We start from the raw sequence: 27,837 nt of genomic DNA on the forward strand, positions 1-27,837 counted from the left end.
CCCTGTTATTATTTTAGTGCGAAAGTGTAGTGATCCCAGTTGTACTTAGATGTACTTTGGCTATAAGTGGCAGAAAATCCAGTGACTTAAACAAGGTTTTATGCAGTGAAAATTCCAGGGGTGGGCAGTCAGGCTGGTGGGCAGTAAAAATTTCTGGGGTGATCACTTCTTATTAGGGTCAGGTTCCTTCCCCTACTCCTCACCCTCACAGTTGGGCTGCTAGAGCTCTGGCCATCACGTCCAGCTCTGCCTGCAGGTAGAGACAGACACCCACCCACCCCACCCCCACTTGAAGGATGTTTTCCATAGCCTCACCTTCCTCCTGCACTTACATCCCATTGGCCTGAATGTCATGGCCACACTTTGCTACAGGGCAGGCCGGGGAATGAGGCCCTGTGCATGGCTGAAATTTGGGATCTATTATTACAGAGAAAAGAGAAAACAGACCATGAGACAGCTGGCTGTCTCTACCGTTTCCATCCCACATGTCCTTGGGCAAGCAGCTTTACCTTTCTCAGCCTCCATTTCCTCATCTGTGAAACCCTGACAGATAAGGATATATTCTTCTGGCTCATTTTTCATCTTTTAGGCCTCAGCTTTGCAGTCCCTCCTCTAGGAAGCCCTCCCTCATATCCCTTAGTCTGGATCAGACACCTCCTCCTGTTTCCCATGGCCCTGACCCCTCGGCCTGTGCCCTTTCTTTTTAATGAATTAATTAATTTGTTTGCCTCAGGGCTAAGTTGCAGCACTCAGGCTTCTCTAGTTGTGGCTCATGGGCTTAGTGGCCCCAAGCATATGGGATCTTAGTTCCCTGACCAGGGATTGAACCTATGCCCCTTGCAGTGGAAGTAGAGAGTCTTACTCACGGGACCATCCGGGATGTCCCCTGCAATAAGCTGTTTTTAAAAAGTAAAGGAGAAGGGGCTTCCCTATTGGCTCAGTTGTAAAGAATTCTCCTACCAGTGCAGGAGACTTGGGTTTGATCCCTGGTACAGGAAGATCTCAAATGCACGTGGCAAAAGCCATGCACCACGACTACTAAGCCTGTGCTCCAGAGCCCGGGAGCACAGCTGCTGAGCCCATGTGCTGCGACTACTGAAGCCCGTGCGCCTAGAGCCTGCTCCACCACAGGAGAAGCCACCACAGTGAGAGGCCCTCGCACCGCAACTAGAGAAGAGCCCATGCACAGCAGCGAAAACCCAGAGCAGCCAAAAATAAGGGTTTTTTTTTTTAATGTGAAGGAAAAGAGTGCTCAGGAGAATTAAAAACCAGAGAGATCGCAGGGCAGGAACCCCAAGGTATGTTGAGGTGTGTTGAAAGGTGTTGAAATGGGTGATGGGTTCACGACCCATGATGCTCTTTTCTCGGCTTTGGGGCCTATTTGAAACTGTTTATATAAAAGCATTTTCAAAAAGCATAAATAGTGAATCCAAGATAGAAAACAGCAGCTATAAAGGATGTTATTTAGAGAATGGGGGAAATTTCCAGGTGGTTGTCTATTAGACGATAATAGCATGTCAGCGTCAACTTGCCTGAGGACGATGTTGTGTAGGAAATATGTAGGAGCATCTCTTTGCTTTCTGGAGACGTGTCGTAAAGTACTCATGGGTGAAGTACCAGGATGTTGGTACATTCCCTTCCCCAATGGTTAGGGAAGGAAACACGCACAAATGCAGGAAGTAAGTGTGGCATAACCATTAACAGTGGGTGGATCTTGGGGAAGGGCATTCGGGTTTTCACTGTGCTGTTCTTGGAGCCAGGAGTTAGAAATAAAGGAGCCCGCCTTTGCCTCCCTGGGAGAGGCGCAGCCCCTCCTCTGTTTGTTCTGTCCTAGGACTCACTCAGTGAGAAAGTGTTAGTCACACATTCGTGTCCTACTCTTTGTGACCCCCACGGACTGTAGGCCGCCAGGCTCCTCAGGTTGGGATTCGCCCAGAATACTGGAGTGGGTTGCCATTTCCTTCTCCAGGGGATCTCCCTAACTCAGGGATTGAACCGGGGTCTCCTGCGCTGGGCTTCCCTTGTGGCTAAGCTGGTAAAGAATCTGCCTGCAATGCCGGAGACCTGGGTTCTATCCCTGGGTTGGGAGGATCCCCTGGAGAAGGAGGGAAAGGCCACCCACTCCAGTATTCTTGTCTGGAGAATTCCATGGACTGTACAGTCCATGGGGTCACAAAGAGTCGAACACGACTGAGCAACTTTCACTTTCACTTCTGCGTTGCAGGCAGACTCTTTACCGTCTGAGCCACCAGGGAAGCCCCAGGACTCACTCAGCCAGCCACTCTTTGGATGCATTCAGACTGTTTGCGATTTCTGCCATCATAGAAGGACCACCTAACGGTCCCATGTGAAAATGCAGGCACTGGCTCAGGCCCTGCCCCCGAGCCAGTCACGCGTGTGGGGGATGGGACCCGGGCATCTTCGCTTTAACCACCAGCCCCATGAGACTGTTTCTCTCTTCCATACACCTGATAGTCTCTGTTTGGTGTCTCTCTTTGCTTTGGAAGTTTCACAGACATCCTCAGAATTAGGACATAATGAATCCCTGTGTCCTCATCAGCCAGTGTCAACCCCATCCACTTCCAACCATTTTCCCCCCCTCACCATTATTGACAAAACCAGGCCATTTCAGCTGAATTGGGGCAGTTCCTTGCCCACACCGCACTCAACTCCTTTCTCTGTCCCTTGTATTTTGTATAAACTGGTCGTCAGATCCGGAGGCTTACTCAGAAACAGGACGGAATATTGTGTTTGTGTCCTGACTTGGTTTGGTTTTTTGGCAAGAATCCATCCTGTATGCCTGTGTGATCTAAGCGGGTGTGATTGGGGAGTGTCCTGGGGGTTTGCGGGAAGGGATTGGCCGTTGCGGGGGGAGGGGTGGTGTGAGGAGGAGCCGGGAGCCCAGCCGACCACTGCGCCCCTCTCCCCCGCAGTGCAAAGAGCCGTCTCGCTCTTCTCTCTCAACGACCCAGCTCTGAGCCCGGACGTCCCGCCTGCACACAGTCCTGTCCACAGTCACCTGAGCCTGGAAAGGGGGCCCCCGACCCCCAGGACCACCCCTACCATGAGGTGAGGCTCCCCTACCCCGCCGTCCAGGCAGGAGGCCACCCTGCAGGTCCCCCCACCCCCTCAGCAGCAGCAGGAGGAGCGGCCACTGCCTCATCTAACAGACTTTGGGCTCATCCACTCACTGGGGCCCAGCGGGGACCGAGCAGTGTGGGTCCTGGCCTTGCAAGGAGGCCCTGTGCTCCTCACAGCACAGTGATCATTGTTCTGCTGCTTTGAAAATCGATAAGCAGTACCCCCAGTCTTCCCTGCCCGCTGCCTCACGTCCGCCCCCTCTGTCCACCCCACTCCCAGCCTCCAGCCTGCCCTGTCTGCCCCCAGGTCTCCTCCTCTGCAGGTTCCTAAATTACGTGCCGGTGCCCCTGACATTTCTCTCTCACCTCGGCCCTGGCAGGCCCCGGGCAGGACTGTCTGGGGACCCAGCGGTGACTGGGGCCCGAGCCCTGTCCTCACGAGGCTTCCGGGGGCGGGGAAGCGGGCGGGAGGCAGGCCTCTCCCATTTGTCATCTCACATTCGGTGCAGCATGTTTGAGTGCACTAGCTTGGCAGAAAATAGAATCACAAAGAGGGAGAGAGGATGGAAATGGCAGGCTTGCATGTCCGTGGATTTAAATAGTGCATTCCACACTCAGCTGCATGCTTCACCGTGCGGAGCGACGTGTGCGACGGTAGTGCGCTCTACTGTATGGGCAGTTGAAGCGATTTCCGGGGGTGGTTTTGACTCTTCTTGTTTTTCACTTCACACCCTGGCTTTAGACCTCCACCAAAGACTGGCCCCACTGTCACAGCAGAGCTGGGCGGGTCGGGGACGGGGCACTGCAGTGGGGTTGGGAACAGGGTGCATGTAGAAATGCCAGGACCTGTGGCTTCCCGGCAGACTCCTGGACTCCTTTTGCCCTGAGCTACTGACCTCCTCCCCCCTGCCTCCAGCCTCCCCCTGTGACTGCAGCTCCCCCAGAGCAGGGAGGAAAGAGTGGTGGGGGCGTGGGGGGTGGGGAGCGAGTCCTTCCCGCTCCTTGGGCGGACGCCCTGCCTCCCTTCTCATCCATCCCGGGTGCGTGCGTTCCCACCGCGCCCAGAGGAGCCTTCTGCAAAAAGAGGCTTTCCCCTTCCCCTGCAGGGGCCAGGCAGGCCCAGAATGGGGGAACCCACTCAGGAGGAGCCACAGGCTGGGGTCCTGGGTACAGCATCCCTGCCTGAGCCGCTCAGACTTCACACATCACTGGGTGGGCTCTCAGGAACGGGGGCTGTTACCATCATCCGTCTGGTTACTAGTACTGCCCCCCAGGCAGGCCTTCCTGCTCCCGTGCCCGCTTACACACCCCGAGTGCCGGCTCCGTGCTAGGGCTTGCTGCTGGGTGCTAGGGTGCTGGGTGGGTGGGTGGGGGGAGGGGGCTTTGTACCATGCTGCCCCGGCTGATGGGAGATGGGAGGAATTCCTCCTGGAAGCGCACGCTTGGTCCCTCTGCAGGAGGACCACCGCTCACTTCAGGCCTGGTGCTCCCACGCCCCACCAAGTGAGGAGCCCGCCCCATGTGGAGCGCAGCCTTCCCCCCCAGGCACCCCTGGTACTCCAGCCAGGAGAGGACGCCCCGGCGCCTCAGGGATAAGAGGGGCCTGTAGCCTGGACTCCTCCCAGCTGTGGGCGGAGAGCCTGACCCCATCCCCTGCCTTTGCAGCGAGGAGCCACCCCTGGACCTGCCGGGCAAGGTGCACCAGCTGGAGGCGATGCTGAGACAGCTGCACACGGACCTCCAGAAGGTAAGGCCGCCAGGCAGCTGCTTCACGGGGCCCGCGGGTGCCCACGGGTGGGCAGCAAGGCTGGCGCTCCCATCTCCACCCCCATCCCGTCGGTTCTAGGAGAGGCCACCCAGCTCTGAATGTAGTCATGAGGGAAGAGCTTGATGGTAGGGAAGGCTGGTAACGCACCCAGAAACTCGTAGAAGGAGAATAAGTTGGCCCAACCTTTTTGGAGGGCGGTCAGACCATATTTATCAAAACCGTAATTGTGTACCTTGTCGACCCAGCAGTTTGACTGTGAGAATTCGTCCAATAGAATTCCCAGCACGGGCACGAAGAGACCCGTGAGCAAGGGTGTTCACGGCTGTACCGCTGGCCCTAAAAAACGGGAGCCGGTGCAGCTGTCTGTTCGCAGGAGAACAGTGACGTAAATGACAGGACAGCCATGCCGGGGAATAATCTGCTGCGAATTAGTCATGGCAGAAATCTATATATTCACAGACATACAGAAATCCAGTAACTCAAGGAGAAAACTCAGCATGCAGCAGACCTGTATCCTAGAACACTGCAACACTTAAAAAATGTCTCCCAGCTGTGGGTCAGAGGGCTGCCTAGAAGGTGACATTCCAGATTGTTCCTTATCTCCAGAGTGTGGGAGAGAGGAAAAATAAGTGTGCAAGAGACTCTCGCTTGTTGTTTTACATACTTCTGGGTAAAGGGCCAGAAGGTGGCCAAGTACAATGTGGAAGCCTCAAGCACAGGAATCGTGGGGGCCCGGGTTCAGATCCCACGCCACCATGTAGGGCTGTGTGACACCGCACACATCGCTGCCTGAGCATGTTCCCCTGTCCTGAGAGGGCAGCCCTGCGTCCATGTCCCAGCCCCGTCCTCCCTGCATGAGGAGGTCTGGTCTCCTTTCCTGGTCCAGGAAAATAGGGGTCACAACATCCCACAACCCTGGGTGGCCGCAGGGCTGCAATGAGGTGATCATGGTAACTGTCACACAGCCGCTGCACTTCAGGCTGAGCGCTGAGAGCTCAATATGCGCGAGAGCTCTCAGCCGCCCCTTTCACAGTGTCCTTGTTCTGTGTTTTTGACGGAGCAGTGGGGCATGTGGGATATCAGTTTCCCAACCAGGGCTGGAACCCGCACCCCCTGCCTTGGAAACGTGGAGTTTAGCCACTAGACCGCCAGGGACGTCCTGTCAACCCCCGCCCTACCCCCCTCCCCCGCTTTTAGAACTGGGGAAACTGGGGCCCAAAGAGTTTGAGCCAGAGAGGGTCAAACAGGCCCATGAGGTGACCCGCCTGAGGTTACTCAGCTGCTGAGAAGCAGAGCTGGGGTTTGAACCCTGGCAGCCGGGCAAGGCTCACAGGCCGCGGGGGTCCGTTGAGCGCGCGCCCCACTGACACCAGCCCCCGCCCCACAGGAGAAGCAGGACAAGGCGGTGCTGCAGTCAGAGGTGGCCAGCCTGAGGCAGAACAACCAGCGGCTGCAGGAGGAGTCGCAGGCCGCCAGCGAGCAGCTGCGCAAGTTCGCGGAGATCTTCTGCAGGGAAAAGAAGGAACTCTGAGGTGGAGAGGCCACTGCCCCCACCGGCCGCCTGGGCGGGCGTGGGCTCCTGCCCTCCTCTCCCTCGGCCCAGCCCCTGGTCGCAGGCGTGACCAAGATACTGCAGCCCAGGCCCCACTGCCCTTCCAAGGACGGGGACGCTTGGGGCAGCAGTGGGACCTGAGGGCGGCCTCCCCGGTCTGTCTGCTCTTGGGCCTCGAGCCCCAGGGGGCAATGTGGTCTCCAGCCTCCCTCTGAGCTGCTCTCTCTGGTTCCTGGGGGCTGGGCCCATGCCTACACCACCCCCAAAGGGCCCGTCCCACCCTCCCCAGCCAGCCTCTTCCTAGGACCAAGCCATCGGAAGCTGTAGGAAGTGGGGAGGGCAGGAGCGAGTCTCCAAACCCCACAGCTCCAGGAGTTCACAAACCAGGTTTCCTCACCATGTCCAACAGTATCTGGCCTGGTGGGGCCATGACCCCTGCATGAAAAATCATGGTGGGAAACTGGCCCACCGGCGTGGAAGCGGGGCCAGGGCTCCCCATCCTCGGTGCACTGGCTCCAAAAAGCATGGACTTTGCCCCCTCCCCACCCTATCCTCCAAAAAGCAACCGGGAGCACTTTCTTAGAGTTTCATTTATTTTCTTGAGGGGAGGGGATCCCAGAATGGAAAGAGGAAACGCCAGCATTCCAGAGTTAACTTCTTTGAAGGGGAAGCTATTTGCACACTTGGGACCATTTCCACAGTCTTTTTCGACCAGTCCCCAGACTGCCAGAGGCCGCGGCGCCTGGCCCCTCCACCTTCGAGCTACTGACGCGGCCGGGCCCAGCGGCTCCCCCACTCCTCCATCAGCCCCGGCCTCTTCTGGACACCAGGAGGGCCTCCACCGAGCCCTCAGGTCAGGGCTGGAGAGAAACAGCCTTCATCTCCTCTCTGCTTCTGTTTTCCCTTTACAAGCCCCCCAGCCCATCTCGCAGGCCCCCCAGCAGCAACACTGGCGCCCCCCGGGGAACGCTGCAGTGCGCACCCCCACTAGACGCTGGTTCTCCAAAGGCAATAAGGGGCAGCTGGCCGGGCCGCCGGGCCAGTGTGGTACTACGCTGCTCACCCAGGAAACAGAGCTTCTTTTTTTTTTCCTTTAAAAACAAACAAGAAAATATATATATATATATTTATTTTTTCATGTAGAGTTGCGCCAGAACAAGTCTGTATGGTCACACAATCTGTGGATTCCCCCAACCTCAAACTGAGGATCGAGGCTTGTTCCCACTCCCAGTGGGCTGGGGCTCAGTGGGGAGACTCAGAGGGACGCAGGCCTGGGGACCCTGCTCCAAGCAGCACACTCCGACTGGGAGGCCAGCGCCAGGCGGCCCAGCCCACGTCCAGAGACCCCCACCACCACCTCTCTGGGGCCAGAAACCTCGGGAGGAGGCCCACACAGGACACAGACTTTTAAGGAGCAGGAGAAAAGGACCCTGGTCCTGCACCCCCCACAACCAACCTCTGGCCCCTGCAGCAACACTGCAGTCCCACAAGAAGAGCCCTCGGACTTGCCGTCTCCTCTCCCCCAGGAAGGGTGCGGGGAGCGGCCCGCGGGGTCCTCAGCCCTGGCCAACTACTGTGATGTCTCTGCCCCTCTTCCCGGATGGATCCCTCTTGGGAGGGTTCTCCAGGATCACCCACCACACCCCGACCCCTTTCCTCCTCAGCCCCTAACCTGGAGCCTGTCCCGCCCCACTCTCTTTTTTTAAGTCATCTCCTTCTATCTTCAGATCATTTGAATCATCTTGAGGACCTAATCATGTACATTGACACGTGTAAACTAGGATTTTTGGTTTTGTTTCCTGTTGTTTTTTAAGGATCTCTGCAAAGCACATCTATTTAATTCAAGTTTGGTGAAGATAGCAGCAGGGTTTTTTGTGTGTGTTTTTTTTTTTTCCCTCTTTTTTTCCCCCAATATGTTGATTTGTTTCATCTGGATTTTTTTTTTTTTTTCAATTCTTTATTGTCTTTCCCTCCCCACTTCCCCTCCCCATTCCAGTCTTGAGATTTTCTGGCATGTTTCTGGAGGTTTCAAAAGAAATAAATGTTTCATAGAAGTGGCTTGTGTGTTCACTAGCTGAGCAGCCCCACAGAGTCCCTGACAAGAGGGGGTGTGATCCAGCATCAGCCTCTTGTCCCAAACACCATCACCCCCAGTGCATACACACCTCTAAGAACCCAGGAGCACCATTCTCACCAACTTCTCTTTCTCAAAACCCTAGCGACAGAAATCCAACACTCAGAATGCAAGAAATATAGTGAAAAGCACAAAATACTAACCCCTGGACCACCAAGGGATTCCTTCAAATGTAAGAAATTCTTAAAAAGAGGGAGGTTCTACCCTCACAAGTCATATACTGGAGGCCCAAAACCCAGACCTGGGGCTTCCCCGGTGGTCCAGTGGTTAAGAATCCGCCTTGTGATTCAAGGGACGCGAGGTCAATCCCTGGTCCGGGAAGATCCCACATGCCTTGGAGCAACTAAGCCCATGCGCCTCATCTACAGAGACTGCACTTTGGAGCCCAGGAGCCTCAACTACCAGGCACTGCAGTGAGGAGTCTGCACACCGCAAGAGAGTAGACCCCGCTCTTCACAACCAGAGAAAGCCCAAGTGCAGCCAGAAGTAAATGCGTTGAGACAGAAAAGTTTTTTGTTTTTTGTTTTTTTTTTAATAACGGTCAGCTTGATCTTGGCTGGCCTTGACTTGCAGAGGCTTGAAGCAGGATTTCTGTTCCTGGTCAGAGATTGATGAATCCTAACCACTAGACCACCCGGGACAGTGGCCAGTGAAGGCCCTGGCCCGTCAGCTGTGTAGAAATGGATTTCCACATAGAGATGGAAGGTACTGAAATAAGTGTTCATTAGGAGGAAAAAGAGTACAGTCCGTGTGGATTAGACACACAGGTGGGCTCAGAGAAAGTCGCACCCTCCTGGTAGTTTGAATTACTTTTTCGGGGCATTTCTTCAGGGTTCCTCTGGCCAGTCATCTTGCATTGCCTGGTTCCGAGTCCCTCTTTGGTTTATCCCAGGCTCCTCTCCTGTGTGCCCAAGCATCTCTTAGCCAAGATGGATTCCAGCAGAGAGGCCTATGGGTAGGAGTTGACATCACTTACTATGAGGTGACACCCCTTCCTTTTGACCTCCAAGGAGCCTTTCTGCTCATGTGTAGTGGGGAAAGTCTACTTGACTTGGAGAATAAAGAATGTGTGGTCTTATCTTTTATCTGGGCAGGGTCCAGCTCTTCTCTCTCCTGCTATTTTGAAGGATATTTTGAACAGGGGAGAAGCCAGCTGTTCACCCTGGGGCCCATCTAGCTCTTTCCTCATGCTTTTTAAAATCTGGAGGTGGTACAGAAAGAAAGCTGGATTTTGAGTTTGGTAACTCTGTCCTCAAACTCTGAGCTGCAAGACTCAGAACGGAGGGGCCCCTGCCTCCCAGCTGGGCTGTTGCCCCAGGCCACACCCTCCAGGCGGGCGCTGGCTCATTTGCACCCCCACCTCTCCCACCCCCATCCCCCGCCCTCGTCTTCTCTCTGCCAGTCGTCTAGTTGGTGGTTTGGAGTGAAGAGCAGCTGCTGCTTCCAGTCCCCGAGCTCCGGGCGGTGTCAGGGTCTTGGAAAGATACTGGTGTCCTCTGGGACCTCAGCCCTGGGCCAGACCCTCCTCTAGGGGCTCTCCTGGCCGGGAGGGGTCCTAAACCCCTGGCCCCAGATCTGCAGCTGCCCTGGTGAAACCCCATGTGCAGTTTGACCCGGCGATCGGGGTCAAACTTATTTTCCAAATCCCAAAATTTGATGTGAGAATCCCATGGTCCAGCCTCTTGTGGGAAGTCTAGGTCCAACTCCGCCTGGATCCGAGAAGCAATCCCACTGCCTCTTGACAGGCCTGGCCCCACAGCTGGGGCTTTCTGGCCCACCTCCCCATTTACCTGTGCTGGACTTTATTATTTCTGAGCTCATACCTGACACTTCTCTAACCCAGACCCCCGCCCTGCAAAAAAAGAAAAAAAAAAACTCTTTCCCAAACGGGTACATATCCTTTTTCCAGAGGAGGTGGACCAACTATTTCCACACCTCCTAAAAATTCTAGAGTGTTCCAGACGCCCTCCCTGTCTCCGCCCTCCTTGAGGCTCCATCCTCAACCCGGGCTCCCCTCCCCCCACAGGCACGGAAACGGTGGAACAAGCTGTTCTCACATCCTCTCCTGGCGCCTGTGACACACACCAACTTCCAACACCCCACAACTCACACACGCCAGCCTGTGCTCTCGCCCGAACTGTGCCCTGCGCATCCCTTCCCCAGCTTGCCCCAGTTTCTGCTTCCTCTGCCTGTTGCCCCCCCTCGCCCCCCAACCCAAGCAGCCGCCCTCCGTCCCCGCCCCCAGCCTCTCCCTCAGCCTCCCACCCCACTTCTGGCTCTCCCCTCACCCAGCCTTTGAATCCTTCCGTGCCTTTGGCGCTCTCCAGATTTTTCTATTGTCTCCCTCAGTTCTTGACGTCCTCTTCCCTGTGAAGTCTCATCTCTGTATCATCGTCCTGGGACTTTGCCTGTCTTGGATGCTGACTTCATCTCTCTCCCCAAATGGACCTCCTCTCCATTCTCTCTTCCCCTCTCCTGTTTGATGGGCCCTGGTTCTCTGCCTTCCCTTGCGGAATCTCTTCTGCTTCTCTCTCCAAATCACTGACTCCTTCCTCCTTTCTCTGTCTCTCTCCGTGCGTCTGCTATTCTTTATTAGTTATTTCCTCTCTCCCACTAAATCTCCATCTTGTCTGTTCTCTTCCCCCATAATTCCTGTGGCTCCTTCATCTGCATCTCTCTCCCAGATCTATGTCTTCCTTCTCCTGCTCTTTTTTCTGATTTTCTAAAAATGTGTGACTCTCATAGCTGTCTCTTTCCTGACCGTTCTTGTGTCCTGGTTCTCACTCTTCACCTCACCTCACCCAAGTCTGTCTTTCGCCTGATGTCCCTGAATCCGCACCGCCCTTTCCTTTGCCCCTTCCCCTCTTTCCTTTGCCCCACAGCGGGGTTGGGGAGCTCCAGGGGATGTCTGGGCCGAGGGTGAGGCCCTAGGCTGGTACCCCTGCTCCCTCCTGTAGCCCCGAGGGGAGGGTGTCTTCGCCTCTCCATCCCTTCCCTTCCCCCAGTCCCCAGCTTCCAGCCTCCCCCCTCACTGCTTCCCGATGCGGCTGCAGCAGTTGGTTGCCAGGGCAACCACAGCTGGCTGGGTGGGAGCCCCCTCTTCCCCATCCCCCCCTCTTCTTTCTCCTCCCCTCCACCCCATCCTCCCCTCTTCTCCTTTCCAGCGAGGCTGGGAGGAGCTGGGACAAAGCCAGAGAAAGGCGGGGGTGACGAGGGGAGCTGGGAGGGAGATGGAGGTAGGGGCCCCGCTCCAGCTGTTCACCTCGGTTGCTTCTCCCCTCGCGAGGCCCCATCTCCCCTTCTCCGCGACGCCCCAAAGCAGCCTGGAGAACGAAGCCGACGACGTAGGCAGAGGGGTCAGCCCCACTTTAATACACAGAACAAGTTAATTCACAGCAGAGGCAGGCAATAAAGGAGACTCGTTAACAAGGGGGGGTGGGCACGCCTGGATTGGGGGGGAGACTCCCCCAAGCCCACCACTTCCCCCACTTGCAGTCTCGATTTCCCTTTTTTTTTTTTAAACCCGAACAACAAACACACACAACCACAAGAAACAACCACGCCCCCTCGCGACCCGAAAGTGGCCAGCGAGGGTGGCAAGGGTGGGGCAGGGAGGGGAAGGGGGAGAATCTAGTCCGTTGCAAAGTCTGTGCTTCTCATTCCAGCAGACGCTGGGCAGGGGCCCGCCTTGCCCCACCGGCAACGGCCAGCCAAGGCCGGCAGGCACGGAGTGGGCACGGGCGGGCAGGGCTCTTGGGGAGGGAGCAGGAACGGAATTCAAAACCATGGTTCACGTCGTCATGCAGTATCCACGGTGGGCACCGAGAGGGGGTGAGGGGTGAACACCACACCCCCCAGCCCGGGGCACAAGGAGGGGATGGTGCCCGTCTTGAGTGGGGAGGTGGGACAGCTGCAACTCCAGGGGCTGGGGGAGGGGCTGCCAGGCAGGACGCTGGCGTAGACTGGTGCCCAGTAGATGCGCTCAGCAGTGCCCCCTCCACCCAGCCAGACCTTATAGGACTCTTTGTTATATATTAATTTCTTTCTTTTTTTTTTAAGTTTTTGACTTTTTCTTTAGAAAAAGGCTTTGTCCATGCCCCCAGCCGGCATCCACCACCCCTCGTGCCCGCCTAGAGGCGGGGTATGGCTTTGAGGGGAGCAGAAGGCCCTGGTACCCATTTGCCAAGGGGGTGAGGAAGGAGGGAGGAGGGAGAGGACCCTGCTGGGCCCACCAACCCACAGGGCAAACATTCCACTTGCACAGAGGGGAGGGGGTGGCCCGGCCCCCTCTCTGGCTCCCCCCGCCCCTCCCACTGTGGGGCATTAAGGAAGGGGAGAGAGTGGAGGAGCTCCGAGAGGAGAGGCAGGTAGGCAGGCATCACCCCAGAGGTCCGGGCAAGCCCGAGCCAGGCCTAGGTGAGGGTGATGTAGGCAGACGCCTTCTCTTTCAGGTGCCGAAGACAGAGGTGACAACTCCAGCTCCCTGTGGGGCGGGCAGAGGCCAGGCAGCTGGGTCAGGCCTGGGCAGCGCTGCCCCCCCCACCCCACGCCAGACCTCCTCCTCTCACCTTCTGGGGGCTCCGCCATGGGGGGACTCAGGCAGTACATGTGGTAACCCCGATCGCAGTCATCACAAAACAGCAGCTGGTCCTGGGGGGTGAGACCCGCCCAGCTGGCACCCTGGGGGCACGGGCACCAGAAACCGGGGTGGGGGGCGGGGGCAGGGGCCAGGTCAAAGGGGCTGGGGGAGGTGGTCCTCTTGCAAGACACAAAGGGCTCTGAGAAGGTCATCTTTGCAAAACCCTCTGGGCCACACCAACCGCCCTTGAGGACCATCAGTTTGTGGTTTGTAGTTTGGGTTTTGTAGGATTCTTTGGGACACTGAAAATGACACTGAGATGGTCTGGAAGCCATGGGTTCAGGTCCCAGCAGAACCATGTCCCTAGCTGGGTGACCTCGGGCAAGTGTATTCCCCTCTCTGAGCGCAGTGTCTTCTCTGTGAAGTGGGAACAAGAGCACCTACCTCAGGGCGGTTGGGAGCACTCAGAGAGTGAAGAGTGTTAAGTGCCGGGTTCAATTAATGGCCACTAACAATAATAATAATACAGGTTAACTGGTATTCACCAGGGAGGGCGCTCCAGGGAAAGCCGTTAGGCCCAACTGGCAGAGGCAGCGGTGCCAGGTGGGGAGGCTGCCTGGGGGCAGGTCCCCGGGGGAGGGAGCGGACGGGTACTCACGTCGTTCTCCGAGGTGCCACACAGGCTGCAGGACTTGCACTCGATGCACTGCCAGCGGTACGTGCGCACGGCTGCCGTCATATTCACCGTGAACTGTAAACACGAGGGGTGTCCTGGGGGCCGAGGGGCAGGGATGCGGTTAGGGGCTGCCGTGCCCCCGGTGGCTGCTGACCCTGGGGAAGCCCCTGGGGGCTCAGTCCCCACCTCCTGGCTCACAAGGCCTGGCCCCGCCCAGCCCACGGTGCCCCATGCCCGTTCTGCAGGCAGCGCCGCCCTGGCCACCAGTCTCCTACCCGGCCACCATGGCAACCACACTCTGCTCCCCAGAACACCATGGCAACCGCATTCCATTACCCACGGTGCTGTGGCAACCACTTTCTACCACCCACAACACCGGGGCAGCCACGTTCTGTTAACCACTGTGCTGAGGCAGCCACATTCCATTAGCCACAGCAGAGTGGCCAACCCATTCCCTTAACCGCAGAACGTGGCAACCACAGTCTCCCAGCCACGATGCCATGGCAACCGCCTTCCACAGAGGGGTCCCCACACCCTGGTTCCCTGCAGCCCAAGCCCATTACACACGATGCCAAAGCAACCACAATGTTACCAACGTGACTGTGGAGCGTGTCAACCCTCTGGTTGTCTCACCACCCCAGTGCAGACCCCAGGCCACCACGACACCCAATCGCCATGACAACCGTATTTCACTACCCGTAATACCATGACAACCACAATTCATTAGCCCCCGTGCTAAGGCAACCACAGTCTCTTACCCACAAGTCCACCTTGGGAAACCACATTCTATTAACCACAACTCCCTGGCAAGCGCCCTCTGTTGTCCACAGCATCCAGGCAGTGGCAATCCATTACCCGCTATCACAGCCCACTACCCCTGGTGTTTGGGCAGCCATCTTTCACTGTTCCCCATGCCGGACAGGCACGTGCCGGTGCCCACAATGCCATGACAACTGCGTGCATTGTTCCCAGAGCCTCCCTGACCCCACTGAGTTCCCCACAGTCCTCAGCAGTTGAGTCAGCTCTGTTCATCCACCAGGATGCTCTGTGTCCCCCCCCTTCTCTCTCCTCTGCTTCCTATCCTCCAGATCTGGAGTCTCTCCACCCCGGCCCCCAGAAGCCTCAGGTGGGGGGGCATCACCTGATCGCCCACAGTCAGCACAGGAGATGAGGTCCTCAGGACACCCTGTCTTCTTGGAGCCCCCCAGGCAGAAGTCGCAGTAGCCGTTGGGGATGACGGTGCCGTCAGGCGCCTTCTTGGCTGAAAGACAGCAGGCAGGGGTTGGCGGGGGCAGGAAGGGACCCTCAGTCCAAGGCTGCTACAGAAGTAGGGGTGGAGAGAGGCGTCCCTACCTGTGTGTTTCCTCTGTGACTCAGGGACCCAGGCCAATTCTTTGTAAAACTCTGGGGGTGGGGGGACAGAGAGAGGGGCTCTCACCACAGGCAAGGCTCCACCCTGCCCACGGCCTCAGCCCCAGGGGTGGACCCCTTGTCCAGGCATGGAGGAGGTGAGGAGAGGGAGCTGCTATCCCAAGCTGTGTCCAGCAGCAAAAGAGAGTTGCAGGGAGCCCAGGTAATTCTCATCAGGACCTTGCAACTCTCTGAGAACGACTGACAGGTCCTCTTTATTAGGTAAAAACTTGGCAGGTACAACTTTAGGAAAAGCCCCCTGCTTCCCCCACCCATATGCACTTCTGCCAGACAGCCACCCCCAACTAAGCCCCAACTAAATAAAAATTAGGTAGAGGCCACTGCCATGATCTGGTATGGAAACAGACTCTCAGAAGGAAAATTCTGAGCACAGAGGTGCCTGGGTGTGTAGTAGGGGTGGGATGAAGAGACTGCTCTCTCCCACTGAGGAATGGGTGGGAGGATGGTTCCTCCACTGGCAGAGCCTCTCCCCAAGCCTTCCCCCATCCCTCAGCTGTCAAGGTTGGCACTGGATTGGCATGGGCGGATGCCAAGGGTTCCCAGGCCACGGCCCCTGCCCCTTGGCCGAAGCTTAGCAGAGAAGGGAGGAAGGGAGGCAGGGAGGGAGGGGAGTCATCTATCACCCCCCTCCCCAAGCTCTAATTGAAACAATAAATCAGACCCAGAAATATTACGCCCGGCCGGGAGCGAGGGAGAGATGGTTGGTTGCCATGGCAACCCCAGAGCCAGCATCCCCATGGTTGGTGGGGGGAGGGGACCGCTGAGCTGGAGATTTTCCAGAAATGTCTAATGTGCCCCCTCCCTCCCAGGCTCCTTAGCCCCCACTCCCAGGGCCCCTCACCACCCCACGCCCTGCCCGCCTGCTCACGTTTATGGTTGTTTTTCCGGTGGAAGGGCAGGGCGTGGCGTTCGGCGTTCTCCTCCCCCTCCTCCTCAGCCAGGTGGGTGTGGGTGTAGTGGTAGCTGAGCCCTGGCCGGTTCTTATACCGTTTCCCACAGACTGGAGAGTGAGCAGGGAGGGCCGGTCAGCCCTCCAGCCTCTGCCGCCTCCACCCTGGCCTCCAGGATCACACCTCCCCCCTCTGCCGGGGTCCAGAATGGGAGGGAAGGGGGCCAGTGAGGGGCAAGGTCTCTGGGTCCCACTCTCTCTCTCTCTCTTCCCCCCTCTTCAGAAGGACTCACTATCACAGACATACGGCTTGTCTCGGTCCTCCAGGGAAGCGGTGTCCTGGCGTTTCCGGAGCCCCCCGATGCCGTATGCCTGAGGGGACAGTCAGGAGTGAGTGGCCAAGAAAGGGAAGGAACTAAAAGAATTTTCACCATTTGGGCCTGAAAGCCCAATCACAGCTCTGCTACTTCCTAGCTGTGAGTCTAGAGTAACTCTCTTGACCTCTCAGAGGTTCCATTTTCTCATCTGTGCCACAGGTAGGAAGATTGCTCAAACCCACTGTACAATCTCTGTTTTGCAAATGGCTTAATACGCCCAAGCCTTAATTTCCTCATCTGTAAAATGGGTATAAAAATCCCCTACCCCTTCAGGCTGCTCTGAGAGTTAAATAAGGTAAAATTGGGGCAGGGTCTGAACACTGCACAAGCAATCAATGGAACCCGCCTTGAGGGGAAGGATGATGGGGGGAGGTTTGAGAGCGATACCTTTCCTTTGGCCCTGTTCTTCCTCCTGGGCATGTCATCCTCTGGGTCTTCCACTTCAAGATCATGAGGAAACTCCAGCAGTTGCTGTTTCTGGGCACCAGAAGAAGGGAGACTGGGGTCAAGAAACGGGGTATTGTTCTGCTTTGGGAGGTAGTTCTGAGCACAGCAAAGATCAGGAGTGGCAGGGCAAGTTAGGAGGTCTTCCCAAAAGAAGATGAAGTGTGGAGGGATGGGGACAGGAGGCTCAAGGTCCTAGGGAATCAGGGGAGATTTCAGAGCAGGAGCAAGATGGACCAGGAAACAGGCCGGTTGAGAGGGCAGCCAAAGCACCTGGACAGGTGGGGGGCTGGGCAGTCCTACCTGGCAGTCCATAATGGTCTCCTCCTCCTTCAGCTCTATCTTCTTCTCCCCTGTCTCAGCACACAGGAGAGCCTCAAGGACTGGCCCTTCAGGGAGGCCACCCTCCTTTTTCAGTGGTGCTTCACAGTCTGGGGACAAGACCACGGTAGGTAGGAGGGGAATCAGGTGAAGAACTTGTCCCTGGAGGACTCCTCAGATTGCCCAGGTTGGGAAATCATGCTCTTTTCTGGAGGAAAGAGGCTTTCCCACACTCAACCAGCAACAGATTCAAATACTCAACCGCCCATACCGCCCTCAATACTTCCACACATCCTAAGGATGCCCAGATCCCGGAGAAGACACAGTCAGACCATCAGAGACCATTGAACATATTCAGGGAGAAACATGGCCGGACCCTCCTATACAACTACATAATACAAGTGGGAGACCCACATCGACCCCCACAACTGGAGAGAACAGACATTCAAACAGGACACACATGGACATACACACAAGGGAGATACAGACAGATCATCTGAGACAGCCAGACACACGAAGGAAGAGAAACACCCAGACACTCAGATACACCCAGACTCACGGAGGAGACATAGCCAGACCCTTGGGCACACTCAGAGACACTCCAAAAGAGAACATTAGACCATCAGATAAACCCAGACCACATGGGGAAAACACAACCAAACCCTACCAAACACCTGAACATACTTAGGGGAGAGAGAGACACACCAGAGAATCACTCAGATGGATACTCAACACACAGGTGATACAGACAGTCCCTCTGGGACAATCAGACACACCCAGGAAGACAGAGCCAGATGGACACGCCAATACACCTGCCTGGACCCACACAGATCCTTGGTTATACCTGAGCAAGGGAAGAGAAACAGCCAGTGACTCTAAGAGTACTGGACACATTTGAGAAGTGATAAAGCCAGACACTCAATGGAGCAGCAGACATGGGCTGAAATACACCTGATACTCCAAACAGACACTCAGGGACGAGATTCTCCCAGACATTCCAGAGCACCTGGTACTCAAAGGAAGAGAGACACTCAGGAACAGATAGACCAGACACACTTAAGAGGAAATAAGCCTGGAAACACCTGAAAAGAGACACAGACACCAAGACACGCTGTACTACAAATGGAAAAAGTTACAACCAGACACTCTGACACACCCAGACACACACTCAGACATCCACAGGAAAGAACAGGCAGATACTCTGATACATCCCAACCCACAAGGGAAGAGAAATACAAGGATGGGATACACCTGGACACACAAAACAGATACCACATTCTGTCCAGGAATACACCCGGGTCCAAGTAGAAGGTGCAGTCCAAAAAACTCAGGGAAAACTGGAGAGTCTCTGTACTACCCCCAGACACACACCAGCAGACACAGCCAGTCACTCAGACATGGGCCAGGAAGGAAATAAAGGCAGATGCTCAGACGCACGAGGGCATCAACACACTGATCAGCCAGTGGTGTGGGCACCCACAGGGGCCACCCCAGGCACAGGACGGAGCCCCACCTACCGATCTTGTACTCGCAGGGCCGGAGTCTGGGGTCTTCCAGGATGTTGAGCCTCCGTTTCTTTCTCCAACAGCGGGCCGGGTACGTATAGATCTGTCCGGGGGCCAAACCTGGAGTAAGAAGGGCGGTAAGAACGCGGCTGGGAAGCCGCCGCCCCGCCCCACCCCCGCCCTCCCGGCCGGTACCCGGGCCGCGGTGGGTCTTCTCCATCCAGATGTAGCAGTTGTTCTGGGCCACGCCGGTCTGCGAGTCGAGGAAGGGCAGGCGCAGGCTGCGCTCGGCGCACAGACGCGCGTTGTAGCTGCGGCAGTGCTCGATGGCCTCGCGGTAGAAGTCCTCGCCTAGGCTGCGAGGGGCGGGTAAGCGGGCGGGCGGCTGTCAGCAAGGGCAGGCGCACCCGGTCGCCCAGCACCCCTCCCCCAGCCCACCCGTCGGGAATGGGTGGGCCGACTCCTCCAACCTCACCTCTCCCCTCCGGTTGGGACCCAGGAGCCCCCAACCCGGGACTCAAGCGGGCCTCGACCCAAGGAGTGGATACAATATAGAAACAGATAAAGATACACCAGGACACATCCATTCAGGCACATATCCAAATCCACAACACAAATGTATCACACATAGTCGCACAGGATTCACACACAAAGAGAGACATATCCCAAGACTCACAAAGGGAAAAACAGACACATCTCACATATGGGCACACACAAATATCTACTGAAAAACACAGATCTCTCAAGTTCCATAGTGTAGAAACAGATCACACACGTGTCCATGCACAAATATACATCACATATCCAAAGACACACAACATAAACAATCACCCACACAAAGACACACAACATGTAAACAGATTACACACCACAGACACTCACACTCACTCATGCATCCAAAGACACACACACAGGTACACAATGTTAAGAGAAAAAATGTTAAAACAAACTACCCATATAAGCACTTACACACATTTCCAAATACACAACACAAATCACACACAATTCAGATACACTATACAAAGAAATCACACAGATTCACACAGGACACACACACACAGTCACAAAGATACACAATAATATAGAAACCAATATCTAAAATACCACATATTCAAATACACAAAGATACACACATACTCAATGTAGAAACAAATCCACCCATATTCACACAAAAATTTGCACATAGATACAGGAATACCTACATATCCAAAGACACAGAACACAAATGATGCACAGTTTCAAAGGACATGCACACACACTCAAAGACTCAAATATCCAAAGATATCTAGAGTAGAATAAAAGAAATCAAATACACATCCACACACATATCCAAAAAAAAAAACCCACCAGAATCTGAACAAGTGACACACACTCCATATCCCAAGACAAAGGTACTGTGAGCTTCACTCAAGTTTACCAAGCTCCCCGCGCCCCTAGTCCATTTCACCTTTTCCCCAACCCCGGGGGTCTCAGGGCGGGACATGACCCCCTTTCCCGAAGAGGACTCGGAGTTCCGCACACTCTCCGCTCCTCCAAGAGCAGCGCGTCGGACACGGTTCTTGCCAGAGACCCACAGTCACACACACTCGCAACCCCGCACAGCCCGGCTCACGGTGACAGCCCCCCAGACACCCCATCGGCCCCACCCCCAGCCGCCACACACACACACGCCCGCGCGATCCGCCCGCGCTCCCTCCCCCGCCTCCCGCCGGCCCGCAGCACCTCAGGGGGCCGGGGATGACCGTGGCCATCTTGCTCCCCGGGTCCTGCCCCCAGCAGGTCCCCGCCGGGCCGGTCCTCCCAGCGCTCGGGCGGGCGCTGAGGCCGCCCATCCATTCATTCCCGGGGGGCGGGAGCACCGGGGCCACAGCCAATCAGGGCGGCGGGGCGGGCCCGCTCGGGCCATGCTGGGAGTGGTAGTTCCCCGCCTGGGGCTGGCGGGACCCCACCGGGAAGCCGGTCAGAGGTGGGGCCCGAGGCACGCATAGCCACTCACGCACGCTCACCCGTGCACACCTCGGAGTCTCGCACATGGGTCTACACTCACGCATGCACACCTGGGCTCGCACACACCCACACACGGCGGCTTACACACACATTCACACATATACTCACAGACTCCCACGCAGACTCACGCACACTCCCTCTCCCACACCTTCGCCCAGACTCGCATACATTTGCACTCACACAAACACTTGAGTGCCAGGAGACTTAGAGACACCGTACAGATGTCCACGCAAACGCCCCGCCAACGCATGGCTCCCTGACGCCGCCCCCTCCCCCAGTCCCTTCTAGCTCCAGAGAACCCTCTCGGTCCCCGGTCTCTGGTCACCGTCGGGGCTGTCTCTCTCACAGGGACCACGCCCGACTCAACCCCTTCCCAGGCCTGACAGCACCCGTGCTAGTTAGGTGTGTGCTGTAGCCACACTTCATGGGTTCAAATCCTGACTCTGCCACTTGGTGGCCATGTGACCCTGGGCAAATAACTTAATCTTTCTGGGAATCAGTTTCCTGATCTGTAAAATAAGGATGATGCCTCACTGGATTATTGTGAGGATTAAATGAGTAAGTATTGGGGTGTGCATGCGTTAAATCGCTTCAGTGGTATCTGACTTTTTATGACCCTGTGGGCTGTAGCCCGCCAGGCTCCTCTGTCTGTGGGATTCTCCAGGCAAGAAGACTGGAGTGGGTTGCCATACCCTCCTCTAGGGGATCTTCCCAACCCAGGGACTGAACTCTTTATGTCTCCTGCATTGGCAGGAGTGTTCTTTACCACTAGCGCCACCTGGAAAGCCCTTAAATATTGGTAAGTTGCTTCAAAAGGCACCTGACAGGGATTTCACTGTTGGTCCAGTAGTTGAGACTCTGCACTCTCACTGCAGGGGGCACAGGTTGGTTGGGGAACAAAGATCCCTTATGCCATGCAGTTTAGCAAACAAACAAACATAACAAAAGGTACCTGGCAGGTAGTAGGTGTTCAATAAATTCATTCATTCCACAAAGAGGACCTGATGTGCACTAAGATGTAAAATGGTGATAGCTAACCATTATTAGAAAGAATAACGCTTGACATATGTGTGTTAGTCACTCAGTCATGTCCGAATGTTTGCGACCCATGAACTGTAGCCCACTAGGCTCCTCTGTCCATGGGATTCTCCAGGCAAGAATACTGGAGTGGGTTGCCATTTCTTCCTCCAGGGGATCTTCCCAACCCAGGGATCAAACCTGAGTCTCCTGGATTGCAGGCAGATTCTTTACCCTCTGAGCCACCAGGGAAGCTTGGCATATAATAGATGCTTACAAAATCTTTGTTAAGAATAAATATACTGAGTAGCCACCAAGTGCAGGCACAGTTCTTTAACAGAGATTCAGCCGTCTGATCCTCCTAATGACCCACCAGGGTGATATTATCATTACCCCCAACCCATTTTCCCAGGGGAAGTAGAGTCGCATGCCGTCAGCCCCTGGTGTTTGCTTGAAGGTGAGACTAAGATAAGTGTTCACTCACCCAGATGTCTGTATCATGTGGGTCACCCCCTTCTTTCTGCCACTGTCACCCACACTGACTCCACTGTAAGGGATGCCCAGAGAGGAAGCTGACCTTTGGAGTCACAGCACTTGCCAAATCCCACTCACCCACACCAAACCCACACCCCCATCCAAAATTCCTGTTCAGGTTTGAGCCCTTGTATGGATAAAAAGGCCCACAAATGTCCTTATCTACCAGGGAGCTCTCCAGCAGATAGAAGAGACCTTAAAGCCCTCACCTCTTTTGTCTCTTGATGCTCCCACCTACCTCCCTAATGAGAGAGGCCCCCTCCAGGTCTTCCACACCCATAGTCACTTCTAAACACACACACACACACACACACACACTTCCCTGGTGGTCCAGTGGTTTAGACTCCACACTCCCCAGTGCAGGGGTCATGAGTTCAATCCCTGGTCAAGGAACTAAGATCCTCCAGGCAGTAAGGCATGACCCCAAAACAAAAAACAAAATACACACACACACACACACACACACACACACACCCCTCTAGTTTTAGACCCCTTCCACAGTCTCTCCCTGATCTCTCCCAGGTAAGGCCTTGACCTCCCTCTCCTCAAACCCCAAAAGCAGGGAGTGGGTCTCTGCTTCACATCTGGCCTAGAGCAGATGGCAAGGGGGTGAGGCACCTCACTCTGCATCACAGATCACACAGTACCACAGGGACACTGGCACCTCACAGTCACTTTAGCCTCCAGGTCCCCTACAGTGGCCACCCCAATCTCATCCACAGTGAGCCCTGTCCCCCACCCACCCACCAGCTCAGCTCCAAGAGCCCTTGCCACCTTCCTCTGTCACCTCCCACCAACCTCCAATACATCCTTACACTTGCTCCCCACACCTCTAGACTCAGGCACCTGCTCACCCCAGAACCTTGGCATCCGTTTTGCTCAGCTTGGAGCCTGAGTACAGAACACTCCATCAGCTCCCTGGAGGCCCTTGTCCACCAGTGCAATTTGGCCCACAGCTGACACCTAGAGAAGGGTCTCTCTCCCCTTTCTTACCCCTAGTCACCCTCACAGACCCCTCGGCTGCAGTCAAGCTCCCCTGTCCAAACAGTCCTCCTGTCCCCATCCCCCTGTGCCCTGTGTGGAAACCGGACCACAAGTGAAATCAATATTGATACTAAAACAGTAAAGAATCTGCCTCCAATGCAAGAGACCCGGGTTTGATCCCTGGGTCGGGAGGATTCCCTGGAGAAGGAAATGACAACCCACTCCAGTATCTTTGCCAGGAGAATTCCACGGACAGAGGAGCCTTGCGGGCTCCAGTCCATGGGGTCGCAAAGAGTCAGACACAGCTGACACTTTCACTACATTTAGTCAGAGACAGGCTCAGTACCAAGTGCTTTACAAACATCACAGCAGCAACCATGAGATAATAAGAACTGTAATGATGCCCCAATTCACAGATGGTAATGCTGAGGCTCAAGGTGGGGAGGTGGTTAGTGCTCAAGTTAGGGTCCCAATACAGGCAGTCAGAACCCTCCAGAGCCCATTCCTAAGGGGACTGGATTCTCTCAGGAGCCAGCCCCTTCCCTCCCCTCACCTCTTGTAGATCCCTCAGAAGGTGAGTGCAAAAAGGGCTACTGGCACTCCCACCCCCAAGCTTACTCAGGTCTTCAGGCCCCCCGCAATGGCTGCCCCACACCTACTCCAAGACGTCAAAGTGAGGAGGTCTGGATACCTATAGATCCACCAACCTGCACACGAGCCCTGTGCCAGCCAGTTTGAGGGTGTCCCTGATAGGGGTAACACGTCTGTGTTGAAGAATTAGAGCGAGAGGGAGGCAGAAGTGTCACCGTTACACACTGTCTCACGCCTACCCCAACCCCACACACGCCCTCCAAGCCGGCTTGGCTCTCCGCAAAGCTACACGTGTAGGCGCGAGCTTGTAAGGCCCGGCCCCCAACATGGCCCAACTCCCCCCACCATCAGAAACCTGAAGCTACTGGGGGCCTTAGGTCCGGCCACCCCAGGCACAGCCTTCCCGGAGGGCGGGGGCGGGGGGCGCCCCGAGCCCCTCCCCCACCCCAACCCCCAGTACCCGTAGCTCAAGGTCAAGGTGGCGGAGGCGAGAGGCTGGGGGGAGGGTGGGGGAGGTCGCCCCGGCCCCTTTGTGCGGCGCCACGGGCGTTCGCCCTTCGCCTCCTCCCCGCCAGGCCGGGGAGCGGGGGAGGGGAGGCCCGCGCGCGCCAGCCGGGGAGGGAGAGCCGGAGCGGCCGCGCGCCTGTCACTCCCAGCCCGCTGTCACCGTTGGGGAAGGGGGCGGGGAGCACTGGGACCCAGGAGTTCGGGATCCCGAGGAAGGAGCGAGAGAGACGGAAAGAGAGGGAAGAAGTGGAGAGAGCGAGGGCTGGCCAGGAGAGGAGAGGGCTGGGAGAGAGCGTAGGTTTGAACCCAGGCGTCCAGGATGCCAGCCGCGGGGCCCGAGAGGAAGCGAAGCTCGGAGGAGGCACGCGGACAGGGAGAAACGGAGGGAATCCCCGGAGACTGAGGGCGCTCCCAGCACCCTCTCCCGAGGCATCCGGTCCCCAAGGAGATAGGAGATGCTCTCATTACATGTGTACGGGCAGGGAGAGGCAGGGAGCCCACGGTCTAAACTGACCAGAGCGTCGGGGCTTTAGGTCCTGAAGACCCGGGAAGGAAAAAGAAAAGGGGGAGACAGCAGGGATCGAATCGGGGACCCCCGACGTCTCAGCTCCCACCCTGCGGACGCGCAGTCCGAGGTCCCCGGAGAAAGAGAGGGGAAAGAGAGAAAGATGCTTTTGAGGAGGTAGAGACCTGGGAGACTAGGGTCCGGACTTAGGCATTCGTACTCCAGCCCCAGGCAGGGGCAGACCCGGCGCGCCCAGAGACTCGGAGGAGGAGAAGGAAGCCCCTACCCCCACTCTGGGTGGGGAAACGGCCTCCACCACCCCCAGCCCGCGCCACATTCCTTCACTGACAGCGACAAAGAAGAGGCGCCCCCGCGACCCTGGAGTGGCTCCTGCCCCCAGCCCCAGGGGGGAGACAGGGGGTGGCGGCCCCCGCCGGGGGGACAGGGGAACAAGCTGGGGGCCCCATTCAACTACCATCCGCCCACTGCGTCCCCCTCCCCAGCGAGGGCGGGGGCGAGGTTCGGGTAGGGGGCGGATGGAGGGACGTGGACGGCGGGGACACTCACGACTTGAGCGGGTTCTGAATGGCGGTGGCCATGGCCCGCTCGGCTGGGCCGCCTCCGGCCCGGGGCGCCGCTGCCGCCGCGCGCGGGCCCAGCCCGGCCTGCGCCGCCCGCTCTGCCGCCCAGCGCGCTACGATTTCATTCATTCTTGGGGCTGCAGCGCCAGAGGAGCGGGGCGGGCCGGGGGCGGGGCTCGGCCAATCCCCGCACCTCCCGGCGCACGACGGGACGTGGAGTCTAGGGGCGCGCGGCGGCGCCCGAGGGCGCCCCTGTCCGGACTACACGTCCCAGGGGGCGTCGGGAGAACCGTGTGCCCATTGGCTACTGAGGATACAGGGCGGGGCTGGGCTCGTCCCAGAGCATCCTTTCCCTTCCCTGGAGTACTCCCTTCCCAGCTCCGGTTCTCCATCCTTCAAGAACCACGGGCGCGCGGGAATGGGTGGTCGCTGATTTCTGGGTCTCCCCTGGGTATGTGGATGACCCCAGGGTCTGTCGTGTATTCTTGTCTTTGCCTACTTCTCTGGGTGTCTCTTCTTTTGTAAGCCAGTCTGTAAACAAGCACAGGGGTTAATCAATGCCTTTGTTCATTTATTAAGTGACAGGCACTCTTCTAGGCACTGGGGAAACAGCATGAACAACAGACAGAATTGCTGCCCTCAAGGAGCTGAGCTGTGAGTGGAGAAAAACAGATGATAAACAAGCAAACAAGCTGTTAATTTTAGAGAGTGATAAGTGCTATAAAGAAAGTGGCTTCTCTGAGGAGGTGACATTTGAGCTGAGACCTGAGAAGCTGTCACCATGCAATACATAGAAGCAGGAAAACTTGGCAAGTTCAAAGATTATTGTGGAAAGCTAGTGTAAAAGAGTCGAGTGAGTGATGGGGGAGACAAGGTTAGCCAGAGAGCAAGGAACCAGATCATGTAGGCCCTTGTAGGCCATTATAAAGAAAATGGATTTTTGTTCCAAGTGCAATCAATCATCCTTGACTCTTCTTTTTTCACACACACCTCAAGTCCATCATCAAATCCTGTTATCTCCACATTCACAAATAGATCCAGAATCTACTCACCCTTCACCCTTCACAGCCTAGGACTCCCTCATCCCATCATCTTCCCCCTGGACAGTCCCTGCCTCTTCTCTCCAAGGTAGCCAGAGTGAACTGCCTAAAACAGCTGGCATCACCATGCTGTCTGGCTCAAAACTTCCAATGACTTCTTTCAAACTTGGAATAAAGTTCTAAGTCCTCACTATGTTCTCAGGGCCCCTACTTAAGCAGATCCCCAACCTCCATCTCATCTCCTCTATTTATTTATTTAGGCTGTGCTGGGTCTTAGTTGGAGCTCCCAGGATCTTCGTTGTGTGGCATGCAAACTCTTAGTTGCAGCGTGCATGCTTGATCTAGTTCCCCAGCCAGGATGGAACCTGGCCCCCTTACAATAGGAGCACAGAGTCTTACCCTCTGGACCACCAGGGAAATCTCCCCACTACCCACCCCCCGACCCAGTTACATTTCTGATCTCATCTCCCTTCTTTTCCTTGACTAGCTTTGCTGACTCATGGGAAAAGACCCTGATGCTGGGAAAGATTGAAGGTGGGAGGAGAAGGGGACGACATGGTTGGATGGTTGGATGGCATCACCAACTCGATGGACATGAGTTTGAGTAAGCTCCGGGAGTTGGTGATGGACAGGGAAGCCTGGTGTTCTACAGTCCATGGGGTTACAAAGAGTTGGACACGACTGAGAAACTGAACTAACTAACTTTGCTCCAGCTGCACTGGCCTCCTCCTTATTCCTGGAACATTCCGGCCCCACTTCAGCCACAGGGCCTTTGCATTTGCTGTTCTCACTGCCTAGAGTGCTCCTCCCCCAGGCATCTTCATGGTTCCAACCCTGACTTTATTCAGGTTTCTAAATTAATGTCACTCCCTCAGAGACAACCTCAGCTAAAACGGCATCCCTGAGAAACTCTATGTCCTCTTAAAAGCTCCCCCCCCACTCCCCGGGACTTCCATGGTGGTCCAGTGGCTAAAACTCCACTCTCCCAATGTAGGGAGTCTGGGTTTGATCCCTGGTCAGGGAACTAGATCCTGTATGCCAATCTTTGCCATACAGAAAAGACCTTGATGCTGGGAAAGACTGAGGGCGGGAGGAGAAGGGGACGACAGAGGATGAGATGGTTGGATGGCATCACCGACTTGATGGGATGAGTTTCAGCATACTCCGGGAGATGGTGAAGGACAGGGAAGCCTGGCATGCTGCAGTCCGTGGGGTCACAAAGAGTCGGACACAACTTAGTGACTGAACAACAAAATGCTGATTCTGTATTGCCGCAACTAAGATCTGGTGTAGCCACATAGATTAATATTTTTTA

General features: G+C 56.1%; 2 protein-coding genes across 19 annotated transcripts in view; one reads left to right on the forward strand and one right to left on the reverse strand.

Annotated features, from left to right (window-relative positions):
- Positions 1 to 8,454, forward strand: part of SIPA1L3 (signal induced proliferation associated 1 like 3) — a 254,721-nt gene extending 246,267 nt beyond the window's left edge. For 9 of the 12 annotated variants that reach the window (XM_044932263.2, XM_044932264.2, XM_025269033.3 and 6 more), the window contains 3 exons: positions 2,934 to 3,069; positions 4,746 to 4,827; positions 6,236 to 8,454. In XM_044932263.2, coding sequence (XP_044788198.2) covers positions 2,934 to 3,069; positions 4,746 to 4,827; positions 6,236 to 6,379 — 362 coding nt within the window. In that variant the 3' untranslated portion in view covers positions 6,380 to 8,454. The other 3 variants (XM_044932269.2, XR_006546444.2, XR_006546443.2) reach the window with 2 other exon arrangements.
- An 889-nt stretch (positions 8,455 to 9,343) lies between these two features.
- On the reverse strand, positions 9,344 to 25,609 carry DPF1 (double PHD fingers 1). 7 transcript variants are annotated; one of them, XM_044932270.2, is made up of 13 exons: positions 25,469 to 25,609; positions 18,952 to 19,112; positions 18,769 to 18,876; positions 17,234 to 17,361; positions 16,874 to 16,963; positions 16,403 to 16,481; positions 16,089 to 16,220; positions 15,143 to 15,193; positions 14,931 to 15,050; positions 13,772 to 13,884; positions 13,103 to 13,214; positions 11,797 to 13,017; positions 9,344 to 9,483 (listed from the first exon to the last, which is right to left on the reverse strand). In XM_044932270.2, exons 1-12 carry the CDS (start codon positions 25,498 to 25,500, stop codon positions 12,947 to 12,949), a joined length of 1,197 nt encoding a protein of 398 aa, XP_044788205.1. In that variant the 5' UTR covers positions 25,501 to 25,609; the 3' UTR covers positions 9,344 to 9,483; positions 11,797 to 12,946. The 7 variants fall into 7 exon arrangements, with proteins under 7 accessions (XP_044788205.1, XP_025124828.1, XP_025124825.1 ...); XM_025269043.3 differs by having other exon boundaries at positions 13,103 to 13,184; positions 25,469 to 25,608; XM_025269040.3 differs by lacking the exon at positions 25,469 to 25,609 and adding an exon at positions 20,479 to 21,432.
- Between the last annotated feature and the right edge of the window lie 2,228 nt (positions 25,610 to 27,837).

The sequence above is a fragment of the Bubalus bubalis genome, chromosome 18, assembly GCF_019923935.1.
Source record: "Bubalus bubalis isolate 160015118507 breed Murrah chromosome 18, NDDB_SH_1, whole genome shotgun sequence".
NCBI classification, from domain to species: Eukaryota; Metazoa; Chordata; class Mammalia; order Artiodactyla; family Bovidae; genus Bubalus; species Bubalus bubalis.

Excerpts from the sequence above, each read along its gene's own strand:
- DPF1 (XM_025269040.3), bottom strand. The coding sequence starts at position 20,588 with ATGGGCGGCCTCAGCGCCCGCCCGAGCGCTGGGAGGACCGGCCCGGCG. Across the intron at positions 15,051-15,142 it reads GTCACAGAGGAAACACACAG|CCAAGAAGGCGCCTGACGGC; the intron begins GTAGGGACGCCT and ends GCTGTCTTTCAG. Across the intron at positions 13,215-13,771 it reads GTGGCACCTCGGAGAACGAC|GGTGCCAGCTGGGCGGGTCT; the intron begins GTGAGTACCCGT and ends CCGTGCCCCCAG.